At 41.6% G+C, this 26,284-nt stretch overlaps 2 protein-coding genes across 2 annotated transcripts in view; both read left to right on the top strand.

Moving 5' to 3' along the window:
- The window catches only part of LOC134571779 (transmembrane protein 180-like), a 57,270-nt gene extending 42,905 nt beyond the window's left edge, over positions 1-14,365 (top strand). The window contains exon 7 of the mRNA XM_063430363.1: positions 13,966-14,365. Coding sequence (XP_063286433.1) covers positions 13,966-14,092 — 127 coding nt within the window. The 3' untranslated portion in view covers positions 14,093-14,365. The remainder of the gene's footprint in view (positions 1-13,965) is intronic.
- An 8,414-nt stretch (positions 14,366-22,779) lies between these two features.
- LOC134571309 (tubulin polyglutamylase TTLL5-like) lies at positions 22,780-25,175 on the top strand. Its single transcript, XM_063429485.1, has one exon. The coding sequence runs from the start codon at positions 22,803-22,805 to the stop codon at positions 25,173-25,175; it is 2,373 nt and encodes a 790-aa protein (XP_063285555.1). The 5' UTR covers positions 22,780-22,802.
- The last annotated feature ends 1,109 nt before the right edge of the window (positions 25,176-26,284 follow it).

Raw genomic sequence — 26,284 nt, 5'->3', positions numbered from 1 at the left:
AAAAAAAATCGGGGACTCAAGGGTAGTAAGAGGCAGATTTCAAGGGACCCTATAGGCACCCAGACCACTTCAGCTCATTGAAGTGGTCTGGGTGCAGTGTCCCTAGTATCTTAACCCTGCAATGCTAATGCATGTTTATCCAAAACTGCAATAATTGCCTGCCAGGGTTAATTGCACCTCCAGTGGCTGCCTACCAAACAGCCACGAGACGGACTTCCAGGTGGTCAGGCGGCTTTTGGTCACCTAACTGACCCTGGACATCCTCGCACTATGCATGTGGACACCCAGCATCACCTAAAGTCCTAATGCAAGTGCGGCATGCGCATTAGGTCCCCATCGCCGACGTCCGGAGTGGAGGCGGAGCTTGAACCAGCACAGAGTAACAACAGCGGTAGGAGGGTGGGGGTGGTGATGGATATGCGAAGGAAGTGGGTCCTATAGGGAGCTGTAGAGCCAGGAAAACAACATTGTTTTAAACGTTGCTTCAGTATTTGTTACAGTGATCTTCCTTAAATCTTACTCGTACTACATTTGGGTGCCTGAATCATTTATTGGTTAACTAAGTAAATAACAGAGTCATGCAGGCTACGCACAACCAGGCAGATAAATATTTACATATTCTTGACTTTAAGACACTCACACATTCTTGACTTTAAGTACATATTATTTATACAATGAGCTGAACGTGTTCCAGTAGACAGGTTAATGACAGATCCTGGTCTTTTTCTGAGTATTTAGTCTGTTTATAAGTATATATTTTTAAAATGTGCTGTCTGGCCTGTAAATTGCATATAATTATGTTTTCCTGTGTATTCATCTTCAGAATACTAATACTCATGATGTGTAACACTGATTGTTTACTAGATAACGTGTCTAAACCAATACGTATCTCACAGGTAAATATATATATTTTTAATGAAAATATGTTTACAGAATAACTATGATCTGTGTATTAGGACTCGCAGATGTAATAGTTGTTAGCTGGTATAATAATAATAATACAGAGTAGCTGCTCCCTCAAGGAGAAATTGGACTGCTGTTTTGCTTTTAAAAGAGACTTTTTGTCCGCATATAGTTACAAAATTGTAAATAGCTTGAAAATGGGTGTTTCACCTTCTTTTGGACCAACAACAGACATATGTGTGAAATTAGGCAATATGTCTAATTAAAGAGAATGTATTCGTACCGGGTATAGTCATAGTCTGCTCAATAAACGTTTCCAAGAAGGAAACTCCGTTGATAAGACTTGATCCAAGTCTTCTGTTTTTACTTTAGCAATTATTCAGTGATTACAATTTGTTATGAAGATTCCTTTACTTAGCCATCGAATCTTTGTCAAAGTTATTTGGTGATTGGTTAGAGGAAATGTTTACATTGTAAATTGGAGTCATATAAATATTTGTATTTGCCTCTGGAGAGCCTAAGGTGTGCTGGTCTTGACCAGATTTCTTATTATGCCCCTCTGCACATTATTTTTGGTACTGCTGTGATTTCAGGACTAACAGATGATTTTCACACTTGCATTGCTGAAGCTGGAATTATTCTTTGAGTCAGAAGTCAGCTGCTTTAAAAAAACAACCCATTGAGTTCAATCGAGTGTGTGTGTGTGTGTGTGTGTGTGTGTGTGTGTATATATATATATATATATATATATATATATATATAACATGGGGGGTGGCTGCACTCACCTGAACATGCTTAAAGGGGGTGCTGCTGGGGGCCATATTATACAATAAACAAGATCCAGCGCACTCTCCTATCTACTAAACAGCAACTTAAATGTTGACAGATTTTATTCGTTTTTAAAAGTTTTTTTTTTAAAAAACACCTTATCTAGGCAAAAAATAATGGGGATTTAGTTACATAATATGATCATACATTGCATAAGCCTGCCACAACGTCAATGTACCCCATCTTTGGCAGGTCCTACTCTCACAGTCTAATGTCTGCTCTTATGAGATTAACCCACTTACTTGGGAAAAAAATTCCATCTGAGGCTCTCTGCAGTACAAGACTAAATAGGGACCTGAGATGAGGCACCTGTGACAGGGAGGGGTGCAAAACCAAGGAGTTGGCTAGACTCCCAAATATATACATATGGAACATGGGGGGGTGGCTGCACTCACCTGAACATGCTTAAATGGGGTGCTGCTGGGGACCATATTATACTGATACCGGAGAAACTGACGGAAGCGAAGCACAGAGAGATGGACACAGGTTTCTTCAGGAAGGAAGAGATTCTTTATTGGATCACCGATCGGGACTCAGAGGGACTAGCGTCACCAAAATACCACAAGTTCTGAGCCCCGGACAATAGTGCAGGCTCCTTATATAGGCACATAACTCCTCCCATATTAAGCTCCACCCGCACATTCTCTTGACCAATCAATACAAATAAGAATTAACTTCCTGCTTGACCGCATGGCTTGTCCAGCACAATGGAGGAGGGGAATACTACATCCTGTATTCTTGCACATGCTCCGTACACTACTGATCGTATCTTGCCTCGTGCAACCAACTGATCGATACGTCAGCATATGCACGTACACATGCCACGTGGTAATCTCGGCCTACTAAATTTATTTTTACCGAGATTCCACCACATTCCCCCCTTTGATGCCTCTTGATATTTCACAATTACTTGAGGCATCACTTAACCTTGGTTTGCATACACCGCAAGTTACCTTGAACCAGACCAGACTTATCTTATGATGTGAATCTTCAACACTCATCTTCCTGCATTGGTTCTCCCTGATCTAGAGCCTTATACTTATAAATTGCCATTATCTGTGCAGCAGCCTTCCTTTCTGCTATATTTTCTATCAGGCTTTGCACAGACCTAACTACTAAGGGTATAAGACACGGCAGGAGTAGACACAACATTAAAATCAGTAGGACTCCACCTACCACTGCCTTAAGCCCTCCAAACCACTCATACCAGCTACCAAACCAACTACTTGGATTATACCCTTTCCATACCTGAGTAGGCACATGCGCTAGTTTAACCATATGGCTAGTAAGCTCAGCTATTGCTTGCCCTTCGTCATCTATTTGAAGACAGCAATTGCTCAGGTTAAACTTCCCACATACACCTCCCTCTACTGCCAATAGGTAATCCAAGGCTAATCTATTTTGGTAAACTGCCGTCCTCATCCTGGTATTATGCTTCGCCAGAAGATTGAGCGCTTGTGATGTTTCGTTAGTAATAATCTCAACCACCGCCTGTAATCTTATAATACGGTTGAGCATATAAATAGGGGTTCTATAACCAAAGGTACCATCTTCTGCCCACGTGGCTGGCCCATAATAATCTATGATACGCTGGGGAGGCCATTCATCATCTTCCCAGGCGCCTATCTCTATGGGTCCCCTTTTCTTCCTATGATTCACATCATACACTTTAACACCTAAAGTCTCACCTGTTTCAATAGGTAACAAGAAGAAGGATGGTTTGAGCATACCCAACACACATGCCCCTTCCCAGTCCTGTGGCAACTCCGAATAGGCTTTCTTACCACAGATCCAGTACAAATTTGCTGGGGCTCTCCAGGTAGATGTGATGGATAAATCAAACCACACATCCTTTAAATTGGCGTATCTAGCAAACGGGTTAGATGGTTCTGAGACATTTGAAGCCGACCACCAAGTTGTATTCTTTGTATCATCATCATAAGCTTTTTGCCCTAGACAAGTTAATTCTCCTACAGAAGTATTATACATTATTCCTTTCCTTGCTATGCAAACATAACCTATGATGGAGGTCTTTAATCTCCACTCAGATTTACCTCTAACACTCATATGATAATCGGCTTGTGTAGATATTAATTGGTCAACTGCCTCAGAACCGGACATTACCTCCTTTGCTTCCCAAGGCCATTGGTCTCCCATGTTAGTACCTCCACACACATAGCAGTTGGTAACATTAAGACTACCGGCAATACTTTCAGCTAAGTCAATGAACAGGTTTTTAGCATTATGGGGGATCTTATTATCTATACTCATCTCTTCATAAAAGGAATGGTATACTTGATGAGTTTTGGAGGATACCGTATCAGTCTCTATCCCTATAAACAATACTGTCCCAGGATCTAAACCCGTCCCATATATTTGAAACCCAAATAAATTGCCATACTTGTCTAAGAACTTATCGGGGTTATTTATAAGTATATGGACTGGGTTGCATTCCATAGACTTACAATATGGGCTGGTAGGCAACTTAGTCACTATCATGTCTTTGTCTACTGTCTGTCCCCAAGTCGCCCACCCCACACAAGACCAATATGGGCAAAAGTTATAGTCTTTATTTGGGCATCTAGGACTCACATATTTATTTTTACTACTGGGACAAATATATTTATCATTAGACCCATACGTCCTCTCCCATCTAAGATCCCCACATACATTCCACGGCTTTCTACCACTTGATATCGCTTTACACGCTTCAAATAGCAGAACACCCGAAGAATGTACGGATTCTAACACTGTCTTATTAATTAGGGTCCCCTGAGGATCTCCATTCCTGAGAGTCAACCAAATTGTACGGGGTTGATACTCTGGACTGAAGCACTTAGGTTCTCCTACTCCTAAATGGCACACACTATAGTCTATATTTAGGTATCTACATCTCGATACATCTCCTTTACACTCGTATTGTGAATGCCAAATTAGGGTTTGGGAAATATGGTTACCTGTTCTTGTAGTCTTAATGCATACCTCACAGCTAGGAGTGTCGGTACCTCTACCTTCCTGAATATAAAAATACACATAAATAAACATTATCATCAACACATCTTTCGCCATCATCCTCAGTCTTCGTCCGTGCGAAGGCACCTCAGCTTCCAGGATGTAAGGGCTGCAGGGAATGGAGTTCTGCTCGTCTTCACAGGAGTCCCTTCAAGACTTTCCCTGGCTTATAAACTATACGTCGGTGGGCGGACAGGCTTTATTATGGCCTTCTCACTCACGCACCAAATCCCAAAAATAATAAAATTTGTAATCCACAATAATTCCTCGTTACTCCGACTGAGTAGTGCGTTTTAACCGGATCTTGCAGGGATTCTCTGGATCTGCTGTAACTTGCCAAGAATCGACTGCTGCTGGTTTAACCCTGGAGTGATGTATCCACGGAGTCACTTCGGCTACTTTTATTGCTGTAGGGGTAGACAAAAGAACAACATAAGGACCTCTCCACTTGGGCCCTAACGGTACATTATTCCACTCTTTAATCCACACTTGATCTCCTGGATGATAACTATGAACTGGGGGATAAATATTCACAGGTAATCTATCTTGTACCCATTTCTGTACCTCCTCCATAGTCTTGCCCAACTCTACAACCTGCTGCCGGGTAATTCCTTCTCCCAACTGACTCAAGTCCCCCCTTAAGTTACCAAGTACGGGAGGTGGTCGCCCATACATGATTTCAAAAGGAGAGAGGCCCATCCTTCTGGTAGGGGTACTGCGGATTCGCAATAAAGCTATGGGTAAGAGAACGTTCCACTTAAGTTGGGTTTCCTGACACATTTTAGCCAACTGATTCTTAATAGTTCTATTCATTCTCTCTACCTTACCAGAACTCTGGGGTCTATATGCTGTATGAAGCCTCCACTTTATACCAAGCATATGAGTCAGTTGTTGTAGGCACTGATGAACAAAAGCTGGACCATTGTCCGATCCTATAGAACAGGGTAGTCCATATCGGGGTATTATTTCTCGTAGCAGGAATCTCACAACTTCTCCTGCTTTCTCTGTACGAGTAGGACATGCTTCTACCCAGCCTGAATAGGTGCACACAATTACCAGCAGGTAACGATGTCCACCCGATTTAGGCATCACTGTAAAGTCAATTTGTAAATCGGACATGGGGAGTCCCCCCATAAACTGGACTCCTGGTGGCTTTACTGTTCCTTGTCTTGCATTATTTTTAGCACACGTTACACATCTTCGTACAATGGCCTGAGTCAAGTTGGACAATCTTGGTATGTAGAAATGTTTTCTGAGAGATTCTTCTGTGCTGTCTCTCCCAGAATGTGTCCCGTTGTGATAATTTTGGACAATTTCTACCGCTAGTGATGCTGGTATGACTATTCTTCCATCTTCTAGCTGATACCACTTGTTCTCCAAATACTTTCCTGGTTCAGTCTTTAACCACTCCTCTTCTTGAGCTGTATAAACTGGAGTCCATTGGGACAGTGGAGTTGGTATAAGAGCAGCTATATGCCCCACATATTCCTGTCTTCCTGATTCAGCAGCACGCTTAGCTGCACTATCTGCCATCCGATTTCCTTTGGTTACATCACCATCTCCTCTCGGATGCGCTCGACAATGTATGATACCGACTTCTTTCGGCTCCCACACTGCTTCCAATAGTTGTAGGATTTCAGCTGCGTATTTGATTTCTTTGCCTTCTGAATTCAGTAGTCCTCTTTCTTTATACAAAGCTCCGTGGGCATGAGTGGTTAAAAACGCATACTTGGAGTCCGTGTAGATGTTCACTCTTAAACCTTCAGCCAATTGTAACGCTCGTGTCAGTGCTATCAATTCTGCCTTTTGTGCTGATGTTCCTTTCGCCAGTGGCCGAGCTTCTATCACCTTGTCTATTGTTGTCACTGCATATCCTGCATAGCGGATCCCTTCTTTCACATAACTACTGCCGTCGGTATAATATTGAACATCGGGGTTCTGGATGGGAAAATCACGAAGATCTGGTCTACTTGAGAATACTTCATCCATTACTTCCAAACAATCATGTTGACTTTCAGTAGGTTGTGGCAAAAGGGTAGCTGGATTTAAGGTGTTTACAGTCTCTAAATGCACTCTTGGGTTTTCACACAACATTGCTTGATACTTGGTCATACGGCTGTTACTAAACCAATGATTTCCTTTGTAATCCAACAACGTCTGTACTGCATGTGGGACTTGTACATAAAGTTCTTGACCCAGAGTGAGTTTATCGGCTTCAGCTACTAGCAGGGCGGCTGCAGCTACGGCCCTTAGACAAGGTGGAAGTCCGCTGGCCACTGCATCCAATTGCTTAGACATGTAGGCAACAGGTCTTTGCCATGATCCCAAGTACTGTGTCAATACTCCCACAGCCATTCTTCTTTGCTCATGTACATACAGGTAGAATGGTCGTGTGTGATCAGGTAGACCTAATGTCGATCATGAACGCACTCCTTTTTCCCCCTATTGATACATCGACCATAGGCTCCGCTCGACCAAGGGGGATGGAGCCCGGTCGGTATCAATAGTCCTCCATGACCGTGTCAGCCAATCCTACAAAAGTCCCTGCCTTCCCTATCGCGGGACCTTTGCGCTGCTGGGAAATACCCATCTTCCCTAACACTTCCTCTGTTCCCATTGCTCCCTCTATTACCATTACTCCCTCCGGGGCCTCCTCTACCTCTCGCTCTGCCTCTAAAGTTTCCATAACCTGTCCTAGGTCTGTCTCTCTCACACTGTTCTCTTCGAGGACACTCATTTCTCCAATGCCCTTCTTCCTTACAGTATGCGCACTGATTTCTACTTAGAGGTTCCTCATTCCACTTACTATCGCCTCTATCTGGGCCCCGTCTATCTACGCCTGCGATCGCTACCGCTAGCATGTCTGCCTTTCTACGCATCTTGCGCTCTTCCTCCTTCTTACTTTCTGTTTCCCTGTTCATGTATACCTTATTCGCTACCTCCATTAGTTGGGTGATGGACATACCTGCAAACCCTTCTAACTTCTGTAGCTTGCGCTTAATATCTCCGTAAGCTTGGCTGACAAAGGCGGAGTTCACCATTCGGGAATTATCTGCGTCTTCCGGATTAAAGGGGGTATACAAGCGGTATGCCTCCAATAACCGGTCATAAAAGACACTGGGCGCTTCATCACTTTTCTGAATCACCTCAACTGTCTTCGACATATTAATGGCTTTCTTTCCTCCGGCTTTCATGCCAGCAATTATAGCGTCTCTATAGGCTCTGAGTTGAACCATATCAGCACCATTTACATTCCAATCGGGATCGGTGTTGGGATAATGTGTTGCGGCCCATGCTGATGGATTGGCTTGATTCAAAGTACGGGCTTTATCCTCTAGTGCTTTAATGGCCGCTTGATTAATTCTTGTCCTTTCCTCATTGTTGAATAAAGTCATTAATAACTGCTGGCAATCAGCCCATGTCGGGTTATGTGTCTGTACTATTGAGGTGAACAGATCAGTCATAGCTTGTGGTTTCTCAGTATACGAGGAATTGTGGGTCTTCCAATTTAAGAGATCGGTTGTCGTGAACGGGACATATACAAAGACCGGGTCAGCATGTGCCATTTGGCCTGCGGCATCGATATAGGCTGACCCAGGATTCAGACGAAGAGGCATCTGATAGTGTTTTAATTGTTGGGCACCGGTCAATTGTCGGGTTTGTATGGGGCTACGTGGAGGGGCGTCAGTCATAGGTTCCAGTCGGGGAGAAATAGGGTATGGGGATGTGGGAGCTTGGTTTTGGGAAAAGGTTGTAAATAAAACACTTCGAGCCGAGCTAGAAGAAGCTTGACCGGAAGTCTGAAGTGGCGCCAAATCAGGATATTCGGATTTAATGGGGGTTGGTTCTGATTCCGGAAGGGGAGATTTAGTACGAGAGGGGGTGGATTCTGTACTGGAGGAGGAAGCGGAAGTGGATGAGGGTAATGAGGGGAGGGTTGCAGGACTTCCTGCATTTGCGTCACTTCCTCTTAACGGAAAGTAAGGGGGCGGCAAAGGGATCTCGGACTCAGGGGGCGTGTCCAAAATGGGCCTAACACCAGTCCTAGTGGACAAACAAGTCCTAGCTACCATGAGGCGACATTGCTCCTCGTGGCATGTCTGAAGCCATTTTGGCGAGTCATTTACGGCCTGTCTCCAACAATCAATATAAGGAAACTGGCCGTAAAGTTCAGGCCTACCCGATACAGCCACGTGTAAGCGCTGTACCAGAGTTGGATCCAAACTGCCACGTGGCGGCCATGCCGCAACCAAAGTAGGCCACTCCCTAGTACACAAAGTGACCAAACGTACAGGAGACATTTTAACCCCAAAATCACATGTCTTGAATCCCTTTTTAAAATTCTTCACCATACAACCTAAGGGATCCGGAATCGGTGACTGCGACGCGCCCATACTTATCAATGGAACGTCGTTGACAACGAATACTATGCACGCGTACTATTCAACAGTCACACCCGTTTCCTCTGGCAACAGCACCACGTGGTACAGTTACCAAGTGAAACGTATACAATAACACAATAAACACTCAGGGAATTCCCGTACACACACAGCTGTTACACCAGTCACTATATAATCAATATTATGCCCTTTGGCGAAACTATACAGTCACCCACGCTATAATTCTCTATATATGAATTACCCGTCTATAACACACCCCAGTAACATCGTCTTTTACAAATAGCGGTTACAGTACGGTTAGCATAGGTCAAAGCACAAGTTAAGGTCACAATACAATTATTAGTGGTTATGGTGTTAAACATGCAATGGACGACAATGATTAGTACTTATATACAGTGTCAGTAAATATACAGGGTTATGGTACCGTGCACTATAATACAGCAACACACTATTAACACTCTTGCTAGACGGCTGAGCTCGCGCTATCTAACAAGATATACACTTTACTAAACAATCTTTATCACATTTACAATTCCCAACTAAACTATTGGCCAGTACCTTGATGGACTACCTAAAACTATATACACCCGTTTTGGTTAGCCACACTGCCCAAGCACCACATATAGCGAGCTAGAGGACCGAATTTACACAGACGCCTCTTAGTCGATTACTATCAAAAATCTAGTGGGTTCCAAATTTACACGCCTTCCCACTTAGCCAAGATAGGTTGAGAGCTAGCGAACCGAATTTACACAGACGCCGCTTAGTCTCCCGGTCCCTCCGACCTAGCGAACAAAATATACACCCTAGAACGCTAGTCTAGACAAGACACCGGTGTCCGGCTAGGGCTATTTACACCAGAGCCCCGCCTGACTAACAAAATCAAACGGTCTGACTAAAGAGCGTTCGATCGAGCGGTGCGCCTTCGCTCCTTCCCTCCGACAGAGGGGGCAGATTCCATACACAAATAACCCCTTATGGGCCTACCGCACAATCGGTATACCCCTAGTGGGTCTGCCGTCTAAAACAGCAGTTGTCTTACCTCCTCGTTCCTGAACCTGAGTTCACACTCATCGACGGGGACACCCCAGCACTTCTCACGTAGAGGCCGATGATCTCCTGGACAACAGACCAGTGGCGCCGAGACGAAGGGAGGTCCACGCAGAAGTTCAGGGGTGCAGCCGTAGAGAACGTGGGCAAAGATAGACCGTCTCACGCCTCTGCCTCTCAGCTACCGTTGAACGATGAGCTTCCCGGCCAATGCACCAAATGATACCGGAGAAACTGACGGAAGCGAAGCACAGAGAGATGGACACAGGTTTCTTCAGGAAGGAAGAGATTCTTTATTGGATCACCGATCGGGACTCAGAGGGACTAGCGTCACCAAAATACCACAAGTTCTGAGCCCCGGACAATAGTGCAGGCTCCTTATATAGGCACATAACTCCTCCCATATTAAGCTCCACCCGCACATTCTCTTGACCAATCAATACAAATAAGAATTAACTTCCTGCTTGACCGCATGGCTTGTCCAGCACAATGGAGTAGGGGAATACTACATCCTGTATTCTTGCACATGCTCCGTACACTACTGATCGTATCTTGCCTCGTGCAACCAACTGATCGATACGTCAGCATATGCACGTACACATGCCACGTGGTAATCTCGGCCTACTAAATTTATTTTTACCGAGATTCCACCACAATACAATAAACAAGATCCAGCGCACTCTCCTATCTACTAAACAGCAACTTCAATGTTGACAGATTTTATTAGTTTTTAAAAGGTTTTTTTTAAAAAAAACACCTTATCTAGGCAAAAAATAATGGGGATTTAGTTACATCTGTCAACATTGAAGTTGCTGTTTAGTAGATAGGAGAGTGCGCTGGATCTTGTTTATTGTATAATATGGCCCCCAGCAGCACCCCATTTAAGCATGTTCAGGTGAGTGCAGCCACCCCCCCATGTTCCATATGTATATATTTGGGAGTCTAGCCAACTCCTTGGTTTTGCACCCCTCCCTGTCACAGGTGCCTCATCTCAGGTCCCTATTTAGCCTTGTACTGCAGAGAGCCTCAGATGGAATTTTTTCCCCAAGTAAGTGGGTTAATCTCATAAGAGCAGACATTAGACTGTGAGAGTAGGACCTGCCAAAGATGGGGTACATTGACGTTGTGGCAGGCTTATGCAATGTATGATCATATAATGTAACTAAATCCCCATTATTTTTTGCCTAGATAAGGTGTTTTTTAAAAAAAACCTTTTAAAAACTAAAAATCTGTCAACATTGAAGTTGCTGTTTAGTAGATAGGAGAGTGCGCTGGATCTTGTTTATTGTGTATATATATATATATATATATACACAGTTGCAAGAAAAAGTATGTGAACCCTTTGGAATGATATGGATTTCTGCACAAATTGGTCATAAAATGTGATCTGATCATCTAAGTCACAACAATAGACAATCACAGTCTGCTTAAACTAATAACACACAAATAATGAAATGTTGCCATGTTTTTATTGAACACACCATGTAAACATTCACATTGCAGGTGGAAAAAGTATGTGAACCCTTGGATTTAATAACTGGTTGAACCTCCTTTGGCAGCAATAACTTCAACCAAACGTTTCCTGTAGTTGCAGATCAGACGTGCACAACGGTCAGGAGTAATTCTTGACCATTCCTCTTTACAGTACTGTTTCAGTTCAGCAATATTCTTGGGATGTCTGGTGTGAATCGCTTTCTTGAGGTCATGCCACAGCATCTCAATCGGGTTGAGGTCAGGACTCTGACTGGGCCACTTCAGAAGGTGTATTTTCTTCTGTTTAAGCCATTCTATTGTTGATTTACTTTTATGCTTTGGGTCATTGTCCTGTTGCAACACCCATCTTCTGTTGAGCTTTAGCTGGTAGACAGATGGCCTTAAGTTCTCCTGCAAAATGTCTTGATAAACTTGGGAATTCATTTTTCCTTCGATGATAGCAATCCGTCCAGGCCCTGACGCAGCAAAGCAGCCCCAAACCATGATGCCCCCACCACCATGCTTCACAGTTAGGATGAGGTTTTGATGTTGGTGTGCTGTGCCTTTTTTTCGCCACACATAGTGTTGTGTGTTTCTTCCAAACAACTCAACTTTGGTTTCATCTGTCCACAGAATATTTTGCCAGTACTGCTGTGGAACATCCAGGTGCTATTGTGCAAACTGTAAACGTGCAGCAATGTTTTGTTTGGACAGCAGTGGCTTCCTCTCTGGTATCCTCCCATGAAATCCATTCTTGTTTAGTGTTTTACGTATTGTAGATTCGCTAACAGGGATGTTAGCATTTGCCAGTGACTTTTGTAAGTCTTTAGCTGACACTCTAGGATTCTTCTTCACCTCATTGAGCAGTCTGCGCTATGTTCTTGCAGTCATCTTTACAGGGTAGCCACTCCTAGGGAGAGTAGCAGCAGTGCTGAACTTTCTCCATTTATAGACAATTTGTCTTACCATGGACTGATGAACAGCAAGGCTTTTGGAGATACTTTTATAACCCTTTCCAGCTTTATGCAAGTCAACAATTCTTAATCGTAGGTCTTCTGAGAGCTCTTTTGTGCGAGGCATCATTCACATCAGGCAATGCTTCTTATGAAAAGCAAACCCAGAACTGGTGTGTGTTTTTTATAAGGCAGGGCAGCTGTAACCAACACCTCCAATCTCATCTCATTGATTGGACTCCAGTTGGCTGACATCTCACTCCAATTAGCTCTTGGAGATGTCATTAGTCTAGGGGTTCACATACTTTTTCCACCTCCACTGTGAATGTTTACATGGTGTGTTCAATAAAAACATGGCAACATTTCATTCTTTGTGTGTTATTAGTTTAAGCAGACTGTGGTTGTCTATTGTTGTGACTTAGATGATGATCAGATCACATTTTATGACCAATTTGTGCAGAAATCCATATCATTCCAAAGGGTTCACATACTTTTTCTTGCAACTGTATATGTGTGTATATATATACACTGTTTTTTTATATATAGTTGTCTTACAGAGTAAGTGCAGGGGCAAACGACTCAACTGCTATACTGGGTTCCAACTTGATAGAATTGCAGCAGGTTCTTGCAACTTTCACCCACACAAAGACAGTCTCGCACACCGCGCCACTGGATAGTAGGGCTTAAGGTGGGACATTTAAGGAAAAACAAGTTTAGAGTCAGGGTGGACTGAGCAGTGGATAGAGTGCATGCTGCTCCTGGAACCCGGAGACTTCTTAACAATCCACAGCTCTTGGGTGGTTTAATCTCGGAGAGCTTGTTGGGCCCTAGCACCAGTGCAACATCATGTACTTGACTTCCCACAGAGTGGCATAGGTTGAGGAAGCTTGGGTTGGGTCTCACGCCAAATAGTCTACTCTTTCTTTTCTCTTTTAAACCAATTTGATGGTTTCTATTATGTTTGGTTATCATACACGATTCCTTTAGCCTAACTCTTTAAAATTGTAAAAGGAGGTGTTGTTATGTTTTATACTCTCAATCAATTGCTATTTGACCTATGTTAATGATATTTCATGATACTGTAATATCTTGTATGTCTTTTTACATTTTGTTATATGTTTTATATATATAAATTATAAGCGGGGTGAGAACAGATTATTATGAAGATGGTCATTAAGAGGTCAATGCACATTAACACATGCGGTTAGTCTACATCTCTTACAGTGGTTCAGGAATAAGAATTTTTTTCAACTTGATATAGTTTTAACATTATAGTATGTGCACAAAAAGAAGTTATTACACGAAATAACCCTGATTTCTTTATTTTTTTTTTTTCTTCTGTTCAGTTTGTTTTTAGATCTTCACGGTGCTATGTTCTACATGACCTGCCTTGTTCCTCTCTGCATTGCTATAGCACAGATCATTATATGGACTCCGTACTCTATCCGGAGCAGCCACATAACCTCCGTTTAGTAAATGCCTAAAGTTACAATCTTTTTATATTTAATGATTATTTTGTTACAGACAATATCTAGGGAATATAATTGGTGCCTTATATAGAGTATATGGTTTAATGTATGCCTGGTTTGCTTCTTTATGTTTTTCAGTTTTCAACCTTCTTAAAGAGAGGTTTCTTGGTTGCACTAAGATTTTAAATCAAACTACGTTTGATACATGGACATTATTTTATCATGCACATAAAGAACAGCCATTAAGCTAATAGTTGGATATTATTTATGTGTGGGGAGGCCGATTTATAAAAGGTAAATATATAACAAATCTGTGACAATTAGGTCTTAAAATAGATGTCAATCCTAATGCGCCCTGTTGGACTATGTTTAAAAATACTTTGTACTACAAAAAAGGATGGTATGCCATTCTATGGAATGTAGATGAAATTTAAGGGAACTCTCTGTGCTAAAACTGACATTCCGTATACTTATGTGCATTTGTTACTAGTTCTTTACTACTTTGCCCTTGTATAAATAGTTTTGTGAAATTCTAGCCATAAAGACTTGTTTGTCTCTCTTTCTTTTTTCTAACTAGCAGCTTCTAGGCTGCTGGTCTCTCATTTCTTCCTCTGGTCTCAACCAGTTTCCTTTCTGAAGTCAATCATAGTAAAGCAATGATTCTCTATGAGAATCATTACTTCAGCACTACTAGAGACAGTATGTTAAATATCTGGAGCAACGATAGACATATTGCCTTGTACACATATAGCTGCTGCAAACCGAATCCCTGCCAGAGATCAATGGGTACATCCTGGTCCTTTATAATGTCAACCTATACAACAATATCTAAAGAAATACAAACTTTTTCTTCTCGTTCCAGAGATGTTGCCAATAATTGTCGTAATGTTGCGGCAGTATGTTGCAGGGAGGCAAAAATGCAAACAAGGTTAATCTGCAGAGCCTGAAAGGGTTAACTAGTTTAAAGTTTGACCTCTAATAACATGCTTTTTGAGATGGATAATACTACATTGGAACCTTTATTACAATTACTGCTCTGCTTCCAATAGCCCTAAACTAGAACCTGCTGTACAGGAGACAGTCCCTGGAACTGACTTATAGAAGATGCAAGTCAAAGCATAGTAGCATAAAATCTACAAGCAGACAGCTGTACATCTAGTGATAATACTCACCCTATGTGTCCCTGGCTGCCCTCTTGCAGGCTTGCTGTCTTCCAGCAGCTCATCTCACATTGCTCACAGTGGCTTAGCACGTCCTGAGAAGCAGAGAATAGTCTAGGTACACCATGATTGTAAAGAGAATTTGGCTAAAAACGCAGGCTTAAGGAACAGTAATAACACTGTATTCCTAAATCTATAGTGCTTCTGTCCTTACTTGTAGTCAGTCTACTCTGGGCAAAAAATGAAGAACTACTTCCTTTTTACCAGTGCCAAGACTCCCTCGATGCTGCTCCCATTTCTGCCTCAGCGACATCACCTCCCCACGTTTTCCAAACCAATGCTACTCAATGCTTGCCATGCTCCTCTATGATCTAATGCGCAAGCGCTGTGTGAGCATTCAAATTTTCCCATAGGAAAGCATGGAATCATTGCTTTCCTACAGAGCTTCTGCATTACATGACTGTTTTACTGACAACTACTAGAGATGGACTTAACCCTGCAATGTAAACATTGATGTTCCTCAAAAACTGCAATATTTTACTTTGCAGGGTCAAGGGAACTGTGACAGTGCACACAGATTACTTAATTGAAATGAATTGGTCTGGGAGTCTATTGTGTTCATTTATGCTGCAGAATGCTGCAAAATGTTTTGTTTCATGAAAACTAGAGAGAATTGAGTAATGACAAAACCAGCATACATCTGAGGTGCTCACAGTGTCCTCTAATGCTGTTATAGAACACTGGCATGGCTATTAAATAAAGTGAGAATTCAAAGTGAATTTCAAATTTCACACCAAGGCAGCAGAACCAGGATAGCTGATTTAAAATATTTCTAGATCTGTGAATAACCTTGACTGTGTTGTTTCATTAAAGGGTTTCTCCAACCCTCTTTAACTTATGATAGAATAATGACCTATTGGCATTATTCAATTGGTCCCCCTAACAAAAAAAAGGAGCATTTTAAAATCGAGTTTACTTACCTTAATCCGGTCCTGGGAAAAACTTCCAGGTGCTGCTCGGCACACCTCCGTCTGACGTCATGGGAGCAGCGCCGAGGTCCAATGATTAGCTTCTCATAGAGCGCTCTGAGCCAGCGGAGGGAATGAAGGAGGATTGAGTGTGGCATTTAAAAAAAAATGTGAATGAAATTGGGGGTGGGAGACTACAATCAGTGTGGGTGGGAGGGGAGACAAGAGCTTCTTCCTTGCGGGCTCTGCCTACAAAGGACAAGCACTTAATGCACTGCACGCTGCCAACAAATGTTTTGTGATGGGGGAGGTTTGCACAGAATTGACATTAGGCAGCTTTGGCCTGCCTAAGTCTTGTGTGCTGGGAGTGCAACTTGCCCCCAGCACACAAGAGCAAATTTCAAGCAGAAACACTGCACATCCAGACTCCTACCACCATGACCACTTCAAAAAGCAAAAGTGGTCATGGTGAAGTAACCCTTTAAACTTGGTGTTGTGGAGAACTGATCAGAGAATTGCTAATTTTGAGCCAAAATAGCTGAGCTGAAACAGTCGGGGAATGCTTTTTGCAATTTCTTTCTCAATTATCTACAACCCCCGGTTTAGTGAGTACATACCAGCGTGGAGAGTCTGTTTACTGTGAACGTACATCCTGCTTGGAAAACGCTCAAGAAATAGACACAGCAGAGGAGTGTGTAGCAAATTACTTACACCAGCCTTTCTTCCATATAGTATATTCAGTGTAAAAGATCTCCCCGTATTTTAATGTATTAACACCTACTGATGGGGATTTGTGATGGGATAAAGTTACTATGTCACCAGTAAAATGTATGTGAAAGTTCTTTTCTGTTATGAATGTGAATGTATGTGAATGCAAAAACTGAAATTGTGCTTGGTCAAGTTGTGTTTTGCTTAAAAAGATTTAAAAAGTCTGTGAGAAAATATCTTCGTTCGCACCGCATCTGAGATTTTTGTTTACATTTTTTTTATCATAAGCTGATACCCTAAAAGGGAGCGCACTGCCTTAAAACGCTCCTGGCACCATAACAACTCTGGACATTTTGAAGAAGGCTGTGCCTGGAACGTACAGGGAAATAAAAGTCCTGTAGATCAGTTACTTAGAAGGTATTTGTGTCCAATTCACGCAAATCCTTGGTATCGCAGATTTTGCATAGATTATTCAAAAACCAGTGTATCAAGAGTCCTGTAGGTATTAGCCAGATAATGAGGGAGTACACTGCCTTTTTATAATGTCTCTAGGTGACTGGGTGAGCTTATCTATAGCTATAACTTTGGATGCCAGAAGAGCCTTGGTTTTGGCAAAACAATATTTTTGTACACTTTTTCCTTTAATACAGTCAAACGAATTATATACTGTTTTCTCTTTTTTGCCCCAATTTTTCAAAGGTCTCCATGATAAAATGCCTCTAGTGGCTGTCTGTCTGACGTCCACTAGAGATTTCTTCTCTGACAAATCTAAATGTTGTTTCTCTAAATGTTTTACACTCCCAGAGAAAAAAGCACCAGGTGTAAACATCAATACTACTTCCTTAAGGTGTAATGGATTGGGGGTTTAGAATGTTTATTTAACACATTTTATGTTTGGTTATTACAATCAAATCCTGGATGCAGTCAAAGTTATGAAAGTATGACTTGTCATTAAAACAATTGCTAATTTTACAAGACTGACATATGAGAAAAAGAATAACTGTGCGCGTAGAAATATTTGTACTACTAAAAACAATATCAGACTTTATAGATTGGGCATTGCTTATTCTAGATTAGGGGTGCCCAAGAGGTAGGTCCCCAGATGTTTCAAAACTACAGCTTCCACGAAGCTTTCTCATTTTTTAGCATTTTAAAGGCATGCAAAGCCACATGGGAGTTGTAGTTCTAAAACATCTGGGCATCTACCTTTTGGGCACCCTGTCCTAGATTATCATTTAAGAATGTACACTAAATCCTGCTTTTAGCAGGATCTGTAATATTACCGAAATCCTTCCCCCTCACCCCGAAGTATGTTTCTTTGCGCACTAAGTTATTGCAGTGCGCTTTGTTTATATTTTTTTGGTGTGATTTTTTTATTTGCATGTGACCAAAATGTTTAATAAATTATACATGTGTGTGTGTGTGATGGGGATGTGGTATTACATTATATTGTTATTAAGTAACCAGAATTAGACATTTTTTTTTTAAAATATGTCCACAATTATGCTTTTTATAATAAATCATAAGTAGTTTAAAGCTATTTAAATCTTGTTTGTGCTGCTTGGTACAGGGCCATCATTTTGTACAACATTTGTTTTTTACATACAGCATGTTGACTAATTTTAAGGTACCTTTTTTTTCTAATCAAAAACTGCCTACATTGTAAAAAGTTAATTTTCTGAACATGTTTATCAGTAAATTGTGACCATAAATAAATATTTACCAAGTGAAATGTGTGTGCTAACAGTGTGTCACTTTAATATCTATATCTGTCTCCAGCTGCTGCATTCAAAGAAGGTCCCAATCTAAGAGTTCTCAACCCCCCGTGATTGTTTATGTATGTACTAAGCTGAACTCAGGCCTGGCATGATCAAGTTTCACAAACATCTCAAACTTGGTTGTTTCGATTTTATTCCAATTTCCTCTGATGAGCTCTGCAGGCAAAACATTAATTCACAAAGTGAGCTCCATTTGCACAGGATATTCACTACCAAAAGAGGAAAACACGGAACTTAGTGTAGACCTCTTTAACGTCCTGAAAGTAAAGAGGCTTTGGCTATTTCATTTGGAGTCTTTGGTTTAGGAACATGATTTTATCTCTTTACTGTTGTTTAATGTCTATATATGAGCGTAAATCCCACAAGTTACACCAAGCATATGTACTATAAAGGACAGGAAGCAGTGCTAGCAATCTGCAAAGAATTTCGGTAATGTACTCAATGACAAATAATAAAAAAAAATAATTAAATCAATGGACCTGTTCTATCGGCATGGGCCTGGAGCGTAAACTCCATTAGCCCCTAGGTCAATCCAGTCCTGGAGGAGACGACAAGGTGACAGACTGTCACGTCTAAACATTTGTTATGAAGGAACACAACTGCAGATTTCGTATAGTTTGAATATTTATTATAAAAAGTAAAAGGTATTGACTTTAATTCCAATTTACAGGTACTGTAGCTTTAAGTAATAAACGATAACTGAAGTCCACAATTATAGGCACTGTAGCTTTAAGTAGTAAACGATAACTGAAGTCCACAATTATATGCACTGTAGCTTTAAGTAATAAACGATGACTGAAGTCCACAATTATATGCACTGTAGCTTTAAGTAGTAAACGATGACTGAAGTCCACAATTATATGCACTGTAGCTTTAAGTAGTAAACGATGACTGAATCAGAAAGAGTCCTTAGTAGTATTAATTATTTAGGTGATAAGAAATTACAATAGCTGTTCCATAGACTTAAACTGAAGTAAGACAGATGCAGCTAACTGAGACAAAGTATGAGTTGAAGTTAGCTGTAAGGAGGTTGTTTTAACGAAGGACTTGGAGACAGGAAATAACAGCTTTGAGATGCAACGCTTATAACAGAGGTTTTACTTAGCTTCCGGCACATAGAACACTGGTTCCCGAGATTTCCTCAGAGGCGGTTTATCCTGAATGGTGAGAGTTCCGCTTTAGTCGTGGATGAGGAAAGGTGAAGGGAACTTGAAGTCTTCCAGTCCGGTCCGGTAACAGAGGGCTTTCACAACGATGTTGCAGCCGGTTCGTGAGTACGGAACGTAGTTCAATAATCCAGCGTCGATCAGCTGGTGCGGTCAGATTAAATAGGGAGACCGTGTCATAAAGAGGTGTGGCTTAGCTCCGTGGAACCAGGAAGTAAGAGGATATCATAATTAAGGCATGACACAGACACTCCTGACACTATAACCAATAGAGCACACTTTGAGTATTCATGTAAATACCTAAAATTGTATTAAAAAAAAAAAACAACATTACATATAGCAGCATATATAAATATTGCCTAGATCTATCCACTATAAAATTAAAAAGATAATTGATTATAAAATCTTTTGTTAGGCTGCTTTTGAAAGACTTCCCAGAAACTGATTTCTATACACCTTTTGTGCAGTTTAAAGACACATTACTGTGAGAGTTATTGCTGTGGAGCTTTGTTATACACTCAGACACAACAACAATTTGGAGCTCCTAGAAAAGGGGGACATTAGTGTAGAAAAGAGAGAAAGACGGATTTGGCCTCACAATAGAGACTGTCACTCCTACATAGGGACATTTGGGAAGTATGTTATTGGCTGTTCTCCTGAGGTGTATTGATAACTGAGCTGCCATTTAAAACTTATCAGTTTATCATTTTTACTGGTTATAAAAGAGTCACGTGCCACAGAAGCTCCATATGAAAGCAATGATTTGATGCTTTTTCTATGGGAACGTTGAACGTGCCGCGCATGCACATTATGTCCCCCAATAGATTGGACATTGCAGAGAAATCTCTTCCTCCTCTGTTACGTTGCCGCGGGAGGAAAACTGAGCAGCACCAAGGAAGCCTCTGCACAGGGGCAAGATGAGAAAATCTTTATTTTCTTAGCATTTGTTGTACCTGAGGGAAGGGGTGACATGTCTACCAGTAAAGACAACAACACTATAGCGTTTGGAATACAGATTTGCATTCCGACTATACTGTTCCTTCAAATGAGGCTGCCATAAGCTACACAGTTTTTGTACAATCTTTCACTGCAATTCAAATTTAGAAAAGAACAACAAGAAAATAAAAGTCGATAGAAACAAAAATCCCTTTTGGAAAACTAGATAAATCTCTATAAATGTCTATGAGGTCCCAGTGTTCCACTGACCTCACAATGCGTCACTGAGCTCATAACGATCCTCTCAGTTGACAGTGCTGGTACTGCTTCAGCTAACTCGTTGCACTGTTTAGCAGGACACTGAACACAGGCTTAACAGGGCAGCAGCACCGAAGCTTAAAAGAGCAGCGGTACCAAAATAAAGTGACACACAAGGTAGATATATCATATTAAATGTTAATAATTAAAGTGACTAAATGAAGGCGCTTAAAATATCAAATCAATGCTGAAAATGGTGAAATTTAAATCAGGTGTAATATCCCTTTAAGGTGCAAGATTGCATGCAGAAAGCAATGTTTCATGGTTGGAGGAGTAGGTGTGGCAGGGCGAGGGGAGGTGAGCATGACATGATTAGGGGACATTGATGTGACAGGGGGTAAGAGGTGAGTGTGATAAAGTGATGGAGGATGTGTGTGACAGGGCTGTGGGGCGAGTGTGACCCTCACAATGCACCGACCCCATCTCCCTGGAACGTTGCATTATCTCTGACCTCGCAGACACATCTCTGGTCACTGCTATGATGTCTCTGGGTGCTCCACTTGGTGCTGTGGCTGATTTTCGTACTCTGAACACTGAGGAGATCAATGGTAAGTATGAGTTGCTTTCGATGCCCATGGATGTCAGTATATTGCGGACCCACAGTAGGAGCCTCGTATTCTCGACCTCGTATTCTCGACCGTATTCTCGATTCTTTGCCTGTGGCGGACTTCCAGCGTAGTCACCACTCTGCTCAGCTGCTGCACCTGAGAGGTGAGTTCTGTCAACTTCTTGTCGGTGGCTTGGGACTTAACTTCTCTGGAGGTCTCTCTTATTTCCAACTCCCGGACTTTTTGGTGGACCACCCCCATTTCGATCTGAACCTCCCGGAGATCTTGCTTCCATACTTTTCTGAGGTCCACCAGGAGATGCTTTATGTCCCCTTTTGTTGAGGGTGACTTGTCCTCTTCGGACCCAGACAGAAAGGAAGCTTCATCCGATGAGGGAGAGGGCACGGCCTTTCAGTCGGCCTGCGAGGCCTATGACTCCTCTGTGTCATATTGGGCCTCAGGCGCCATCTTTGATTTCTATAGCAGCGCAGGCCGCTCAAAAGAGAGTCGTAGATCAGGATGTTTAGTCGGTTCTTGGCGATGAGGCCACTTATTTTTGAGCCTCATTGTCTCTGCTTGAGGAGTGTCACTGTTTTTGGCTTTAAAACTTAATTTCACTGTTGCTTAAGTCTCTGTTTCCCTGGGCCTTTGCAGAGCCCCGTGGAAAGACGTCTGTTCAGTATTGTAGCCAGCCACGCCCCCCAGACTAGTACCTTTTAATGCTCCTCTTTTATTTTGTGTGCAATATCCTCTCCCCATATTTATATTGTGATATATACCTGAGAATACATTTTCTATTCATATTATATCTGTTGTACAGATGCTGTGCACTATATGTTTTCGTTATTTAGATTTAAGGTGATACTCAGAATGCTACATTGAACACGTTTACAAATAAGTATTCATTTATGTATTTAACTTTTTTGCTACCTCATATTGCTTGGCTTATTTAATAAGTCTAATCCACACTGGTATTGGTTCATTTGCCTAGTGCATATCGTAGGACTTACACAATATTTAGCATACAGTAGAACAATTTAAACTAGCAGCTGCAAATGTATTATTGATTGATTGTTACTAATATTAACTTATTGTTATCAAACAGATACAGAGACCAACCACGCACATTATCATGCTTTGGGAGCAGCATGAGCATTTGGGGCCATCTGAGTGCCAGAAGAATGGGCACAGAGGGGATCACCCATCAGTCCTGTGGACTGGAGGATCTTACAAAATACCAATCGTGAAGTTTCAGGACATTAAGCGTTTAAATAGCGAGTTATCTCTGTGCAAAGTGGGAGAACATTACAACATGTTCTATAAAATGGACAGCTCTGGAAATAAGCTGGTCCGCGACATTCTCTGTACTCATGGATTCAAGGAAGTTGAAGGCACTAGCAAACATTTCAACTTGATGTGGTCAACCAGCCATATAAACCCATCTATTATGAACAACCTTCCCAGCTTCCAAAAGGTCAATCACTTTCCTAAATCCTCGGAGCTGGGCCGAAAAGATTTACTGTACAAGAACATTAAAAAAATGCAACGGAAACATGGGAGCCAAAAGTATAACTTTTTGCCCGAAAGTTACGTGCTTCCTAATGAATACGAGGACTTTCGCAAGGCTTTTTGTGGGACTGAAGGTCCTTGGATTGTTAAACCTGCCTCTTCCTCGCGAGGCCGTGGAATTTACATCATTAATTCAATAGATCAGATCAGCCCAAAGGACAATGTTGTAGTATCTCAATACATTAGTAACCCCCTCCTCGTTGAAGGGTTCAAATTTGATGTCCGTTTATATGTGTTGGTCACATCGTTCTATCCCCTAGTTATCTATCTGTATGATGAAGGACTTGCCAGATTTGCAACAACAAAATATAATCCCACAGGGGACATGATGGAAAATAAATTTATGCATCTTACAAACTACAGCATCAACAAGGCAAGCACATCTTATGTTAGGTGCGATGACCCAGAAAGGGAGGATTATGGAAGCAAGTGGAGCTGGAGTGCTATGCTTTGCTATTTAAAGAAACAAGGAAAAGATACAGCAGCACTTACAATCCAGATAGAGGCTCTTATAATAAAAACTATTATTTCAGCAGAAGCCAACATTGCTTTAGCAACTAAGTCAACACACAATTACAGAAGAAACTGTTTTGAACTGTATGGATTTGACGTTTTACTCGATGAGAATTTAAAACCCTGGTTGCTAGAAGTGAACTTGTCTCCTTCTCTCAATTGTGATGCACCCTTGGATTTAAAGGTGAAGACGAATGTAATCACAGACATGTTTACACTAATTGGGATAGAATGTCTGGATCCCCAGCTGAAGAACGAAGGGGGCTCTGCAACATCTGAGGAATATATCCAGGGAGGAAATCAAAAGACTTTTAGAGGACTGACCAGATCCAACCCGCATGAAGAGAAGGAGATCTTGCAAATAGTCAAGCAGGAGTACGAGAGGAGTGAGGGCTTTAGACGTATATTCCCCGGACCAAACACATGGGCACAATACAGCTCATTGTTGTCCTATCAATCTCTGAACCGCATGCTGGATTCGCATCTTTTCACACAGAAGCAACCAGAACATCAACAAAGCAGCAGAAGGCCAAGGCAGCGCACACCTGTTTATGAGAATAAGTTGCCTCCCTTGCTGAAGAAGAGTACTCAGCCAGCCAATACAGGTCACCAGGGTGGCAGAAAAGATGCACAGGAAATGGGGACTAGGAGACTTATTAATACCTGTGACACACAAAGACAAAGGGAGAGAGATACTTGTCTGGACCTTGGTAGGAGGGGAACTGTTAATAGTACAGAGACATCCCACCAGAGAAACAGAAAAGATGACCAGGAGCTGAAAAGCAGAACACCTTCTAATAAGTTTGACACATGCCTCCAAAGTTGCAGAGACAATGGCAGGGACATCATGATTAGGAGACCTGCAGATATTACATATACTTATCACCGGAGTGGTACAGAAGTCTGCCGGGACATTGGGATCAGGAGATCCGCCAATTTTAATGAAAAATGCACACCGAGCAGCACAGTACCTGGTCAGGAATTTGATTGCAGGAGACCAGGAATTGTTATCAAAACAGGCCTCCAGAATTGCAGAGAATCTAGATGTGACATTGGAAGTTGTAAACCGACTGATAGGATTGGAAAATACAGAGTAAGCAACAGAGAAGTTGGCCAAGACTTGGGTTGCAGGAAACCACTGAGTAATTTTAATGCATGCTACCAGAAAGACGGAAAAGCTGCCATGGACATAGGGAGCAAGAGGCCTGTCAACCTGGGGAGTTGGGCACCATTTGAACTGCAGGCTAGCGATCAGAAGTCCTGCCTTGGCTCATCTGCTTGTGTAAAGAAGCCTATAAACATAATGTTACCATCTGTGCAGCACCTAAGTGGGAGGCTTGTAACAAAGCCTTCCAGTGAGCTTTCTGAAATCCTTGCAGGCTTTTCATCATATTATAAACAGGCCAACGGTGAACCTAAATAATACCAGCAGCCCATCCAAGATGGATGCACACTTTCTATGAACAGAATATACAACAACCTGACAATAGAACAGATACAGGCATGGCTCCAGGTATATTTGACCACAATGGAAGATGAATATAGTAGACAAAATGTGTCATAAGGAATATGCCTGAACCACTGCCAAAAAAAGATTTCACAATTTTCTTGTAGAATGCTCTTAAACGAGGTCCTACATAATTTCCATTAGAAGACATAAAGCCATACACTCTCGATCAGCAGAGATGGGTTTACCTGCCGAGCAGAAGATCTGTCCAAAGCCTGATAGTTGCTTCACTATTTAGGCATTCAGAAGAAACTTCTTGAAGTTACCAGAGATTCTCTGGCATCATATGCTAATGTTTGGGACATTAATAAGATCACCTGTTTTTAACCTTTGGTCTCTAGATTTCTGAAGAAAAGAGGTGACGGTGAGAATGTGAACCACCACATGAGACTCGTGGACTTTGTACGTAAAGATACCTATTTATTTCTTTAACATAAGTGCTTATTGATATTGGTTTATTTCACTCAGTTGATTTATGTATTCTATCTAGAATAAAATAAATAAATAATATGAATCAGACTACATTGCAATATCGATTGTGTATTTCTTTACTCAATGTTAAAACATGATCACTTGGGTTTATTAAGGCCTTATTTACAGTACTTCAGATGTCCAAACAAAAATCTTGGGAATGTTTTTTTGTCTTTGAAATCACTTATTAAAATTATTTACATCAGGGGTTCCCAACCCAGTCCTCAAGTACCCCTTACTGGTCCAGGACTTAGGGATTACCCTGTTGTGTCTAAAGTGTTTTTTTGTTTTTCCAAAAACACCTTAGACACAACAGGGTAATCCTTAGGGGGTACTTGAGGACTGGGTTGGGGACCACTGATTTACATCATAGCTCATTTGCACAACTTTTTGATACTGTCACAAAAGCTCTCAGGAACACTGTTCCAGGAGACACTAGTATTTATCCCATGCACACATTTATGAATTCAGTGTTGTAATAATGGCCGAATATGATGATGGGCCTAATTAACATTACCTACGTCATAGTAACTGTTACGGACCACATGTGTGAC

The sequence above is a fragment of the Pelobates fuscus genome, chromosome 8, assembly GCF_036172605.1.
Source record: "Pelobates fuscus isolate aPelFus1 chromosome 8, aPelFus1.pri, whole genome shotgun sequence".
Taxonomy (NCBI): Eukaryota; Metazoa; Chordata; class Amphibia; order Anura; family Pelobatidae; genus Pelobates; species Pelobates fuscus.
Note: the sequence above shows the minus strand (reverse complement) of the source record. Positions and strands in the feature narration are given on the sequence as shown.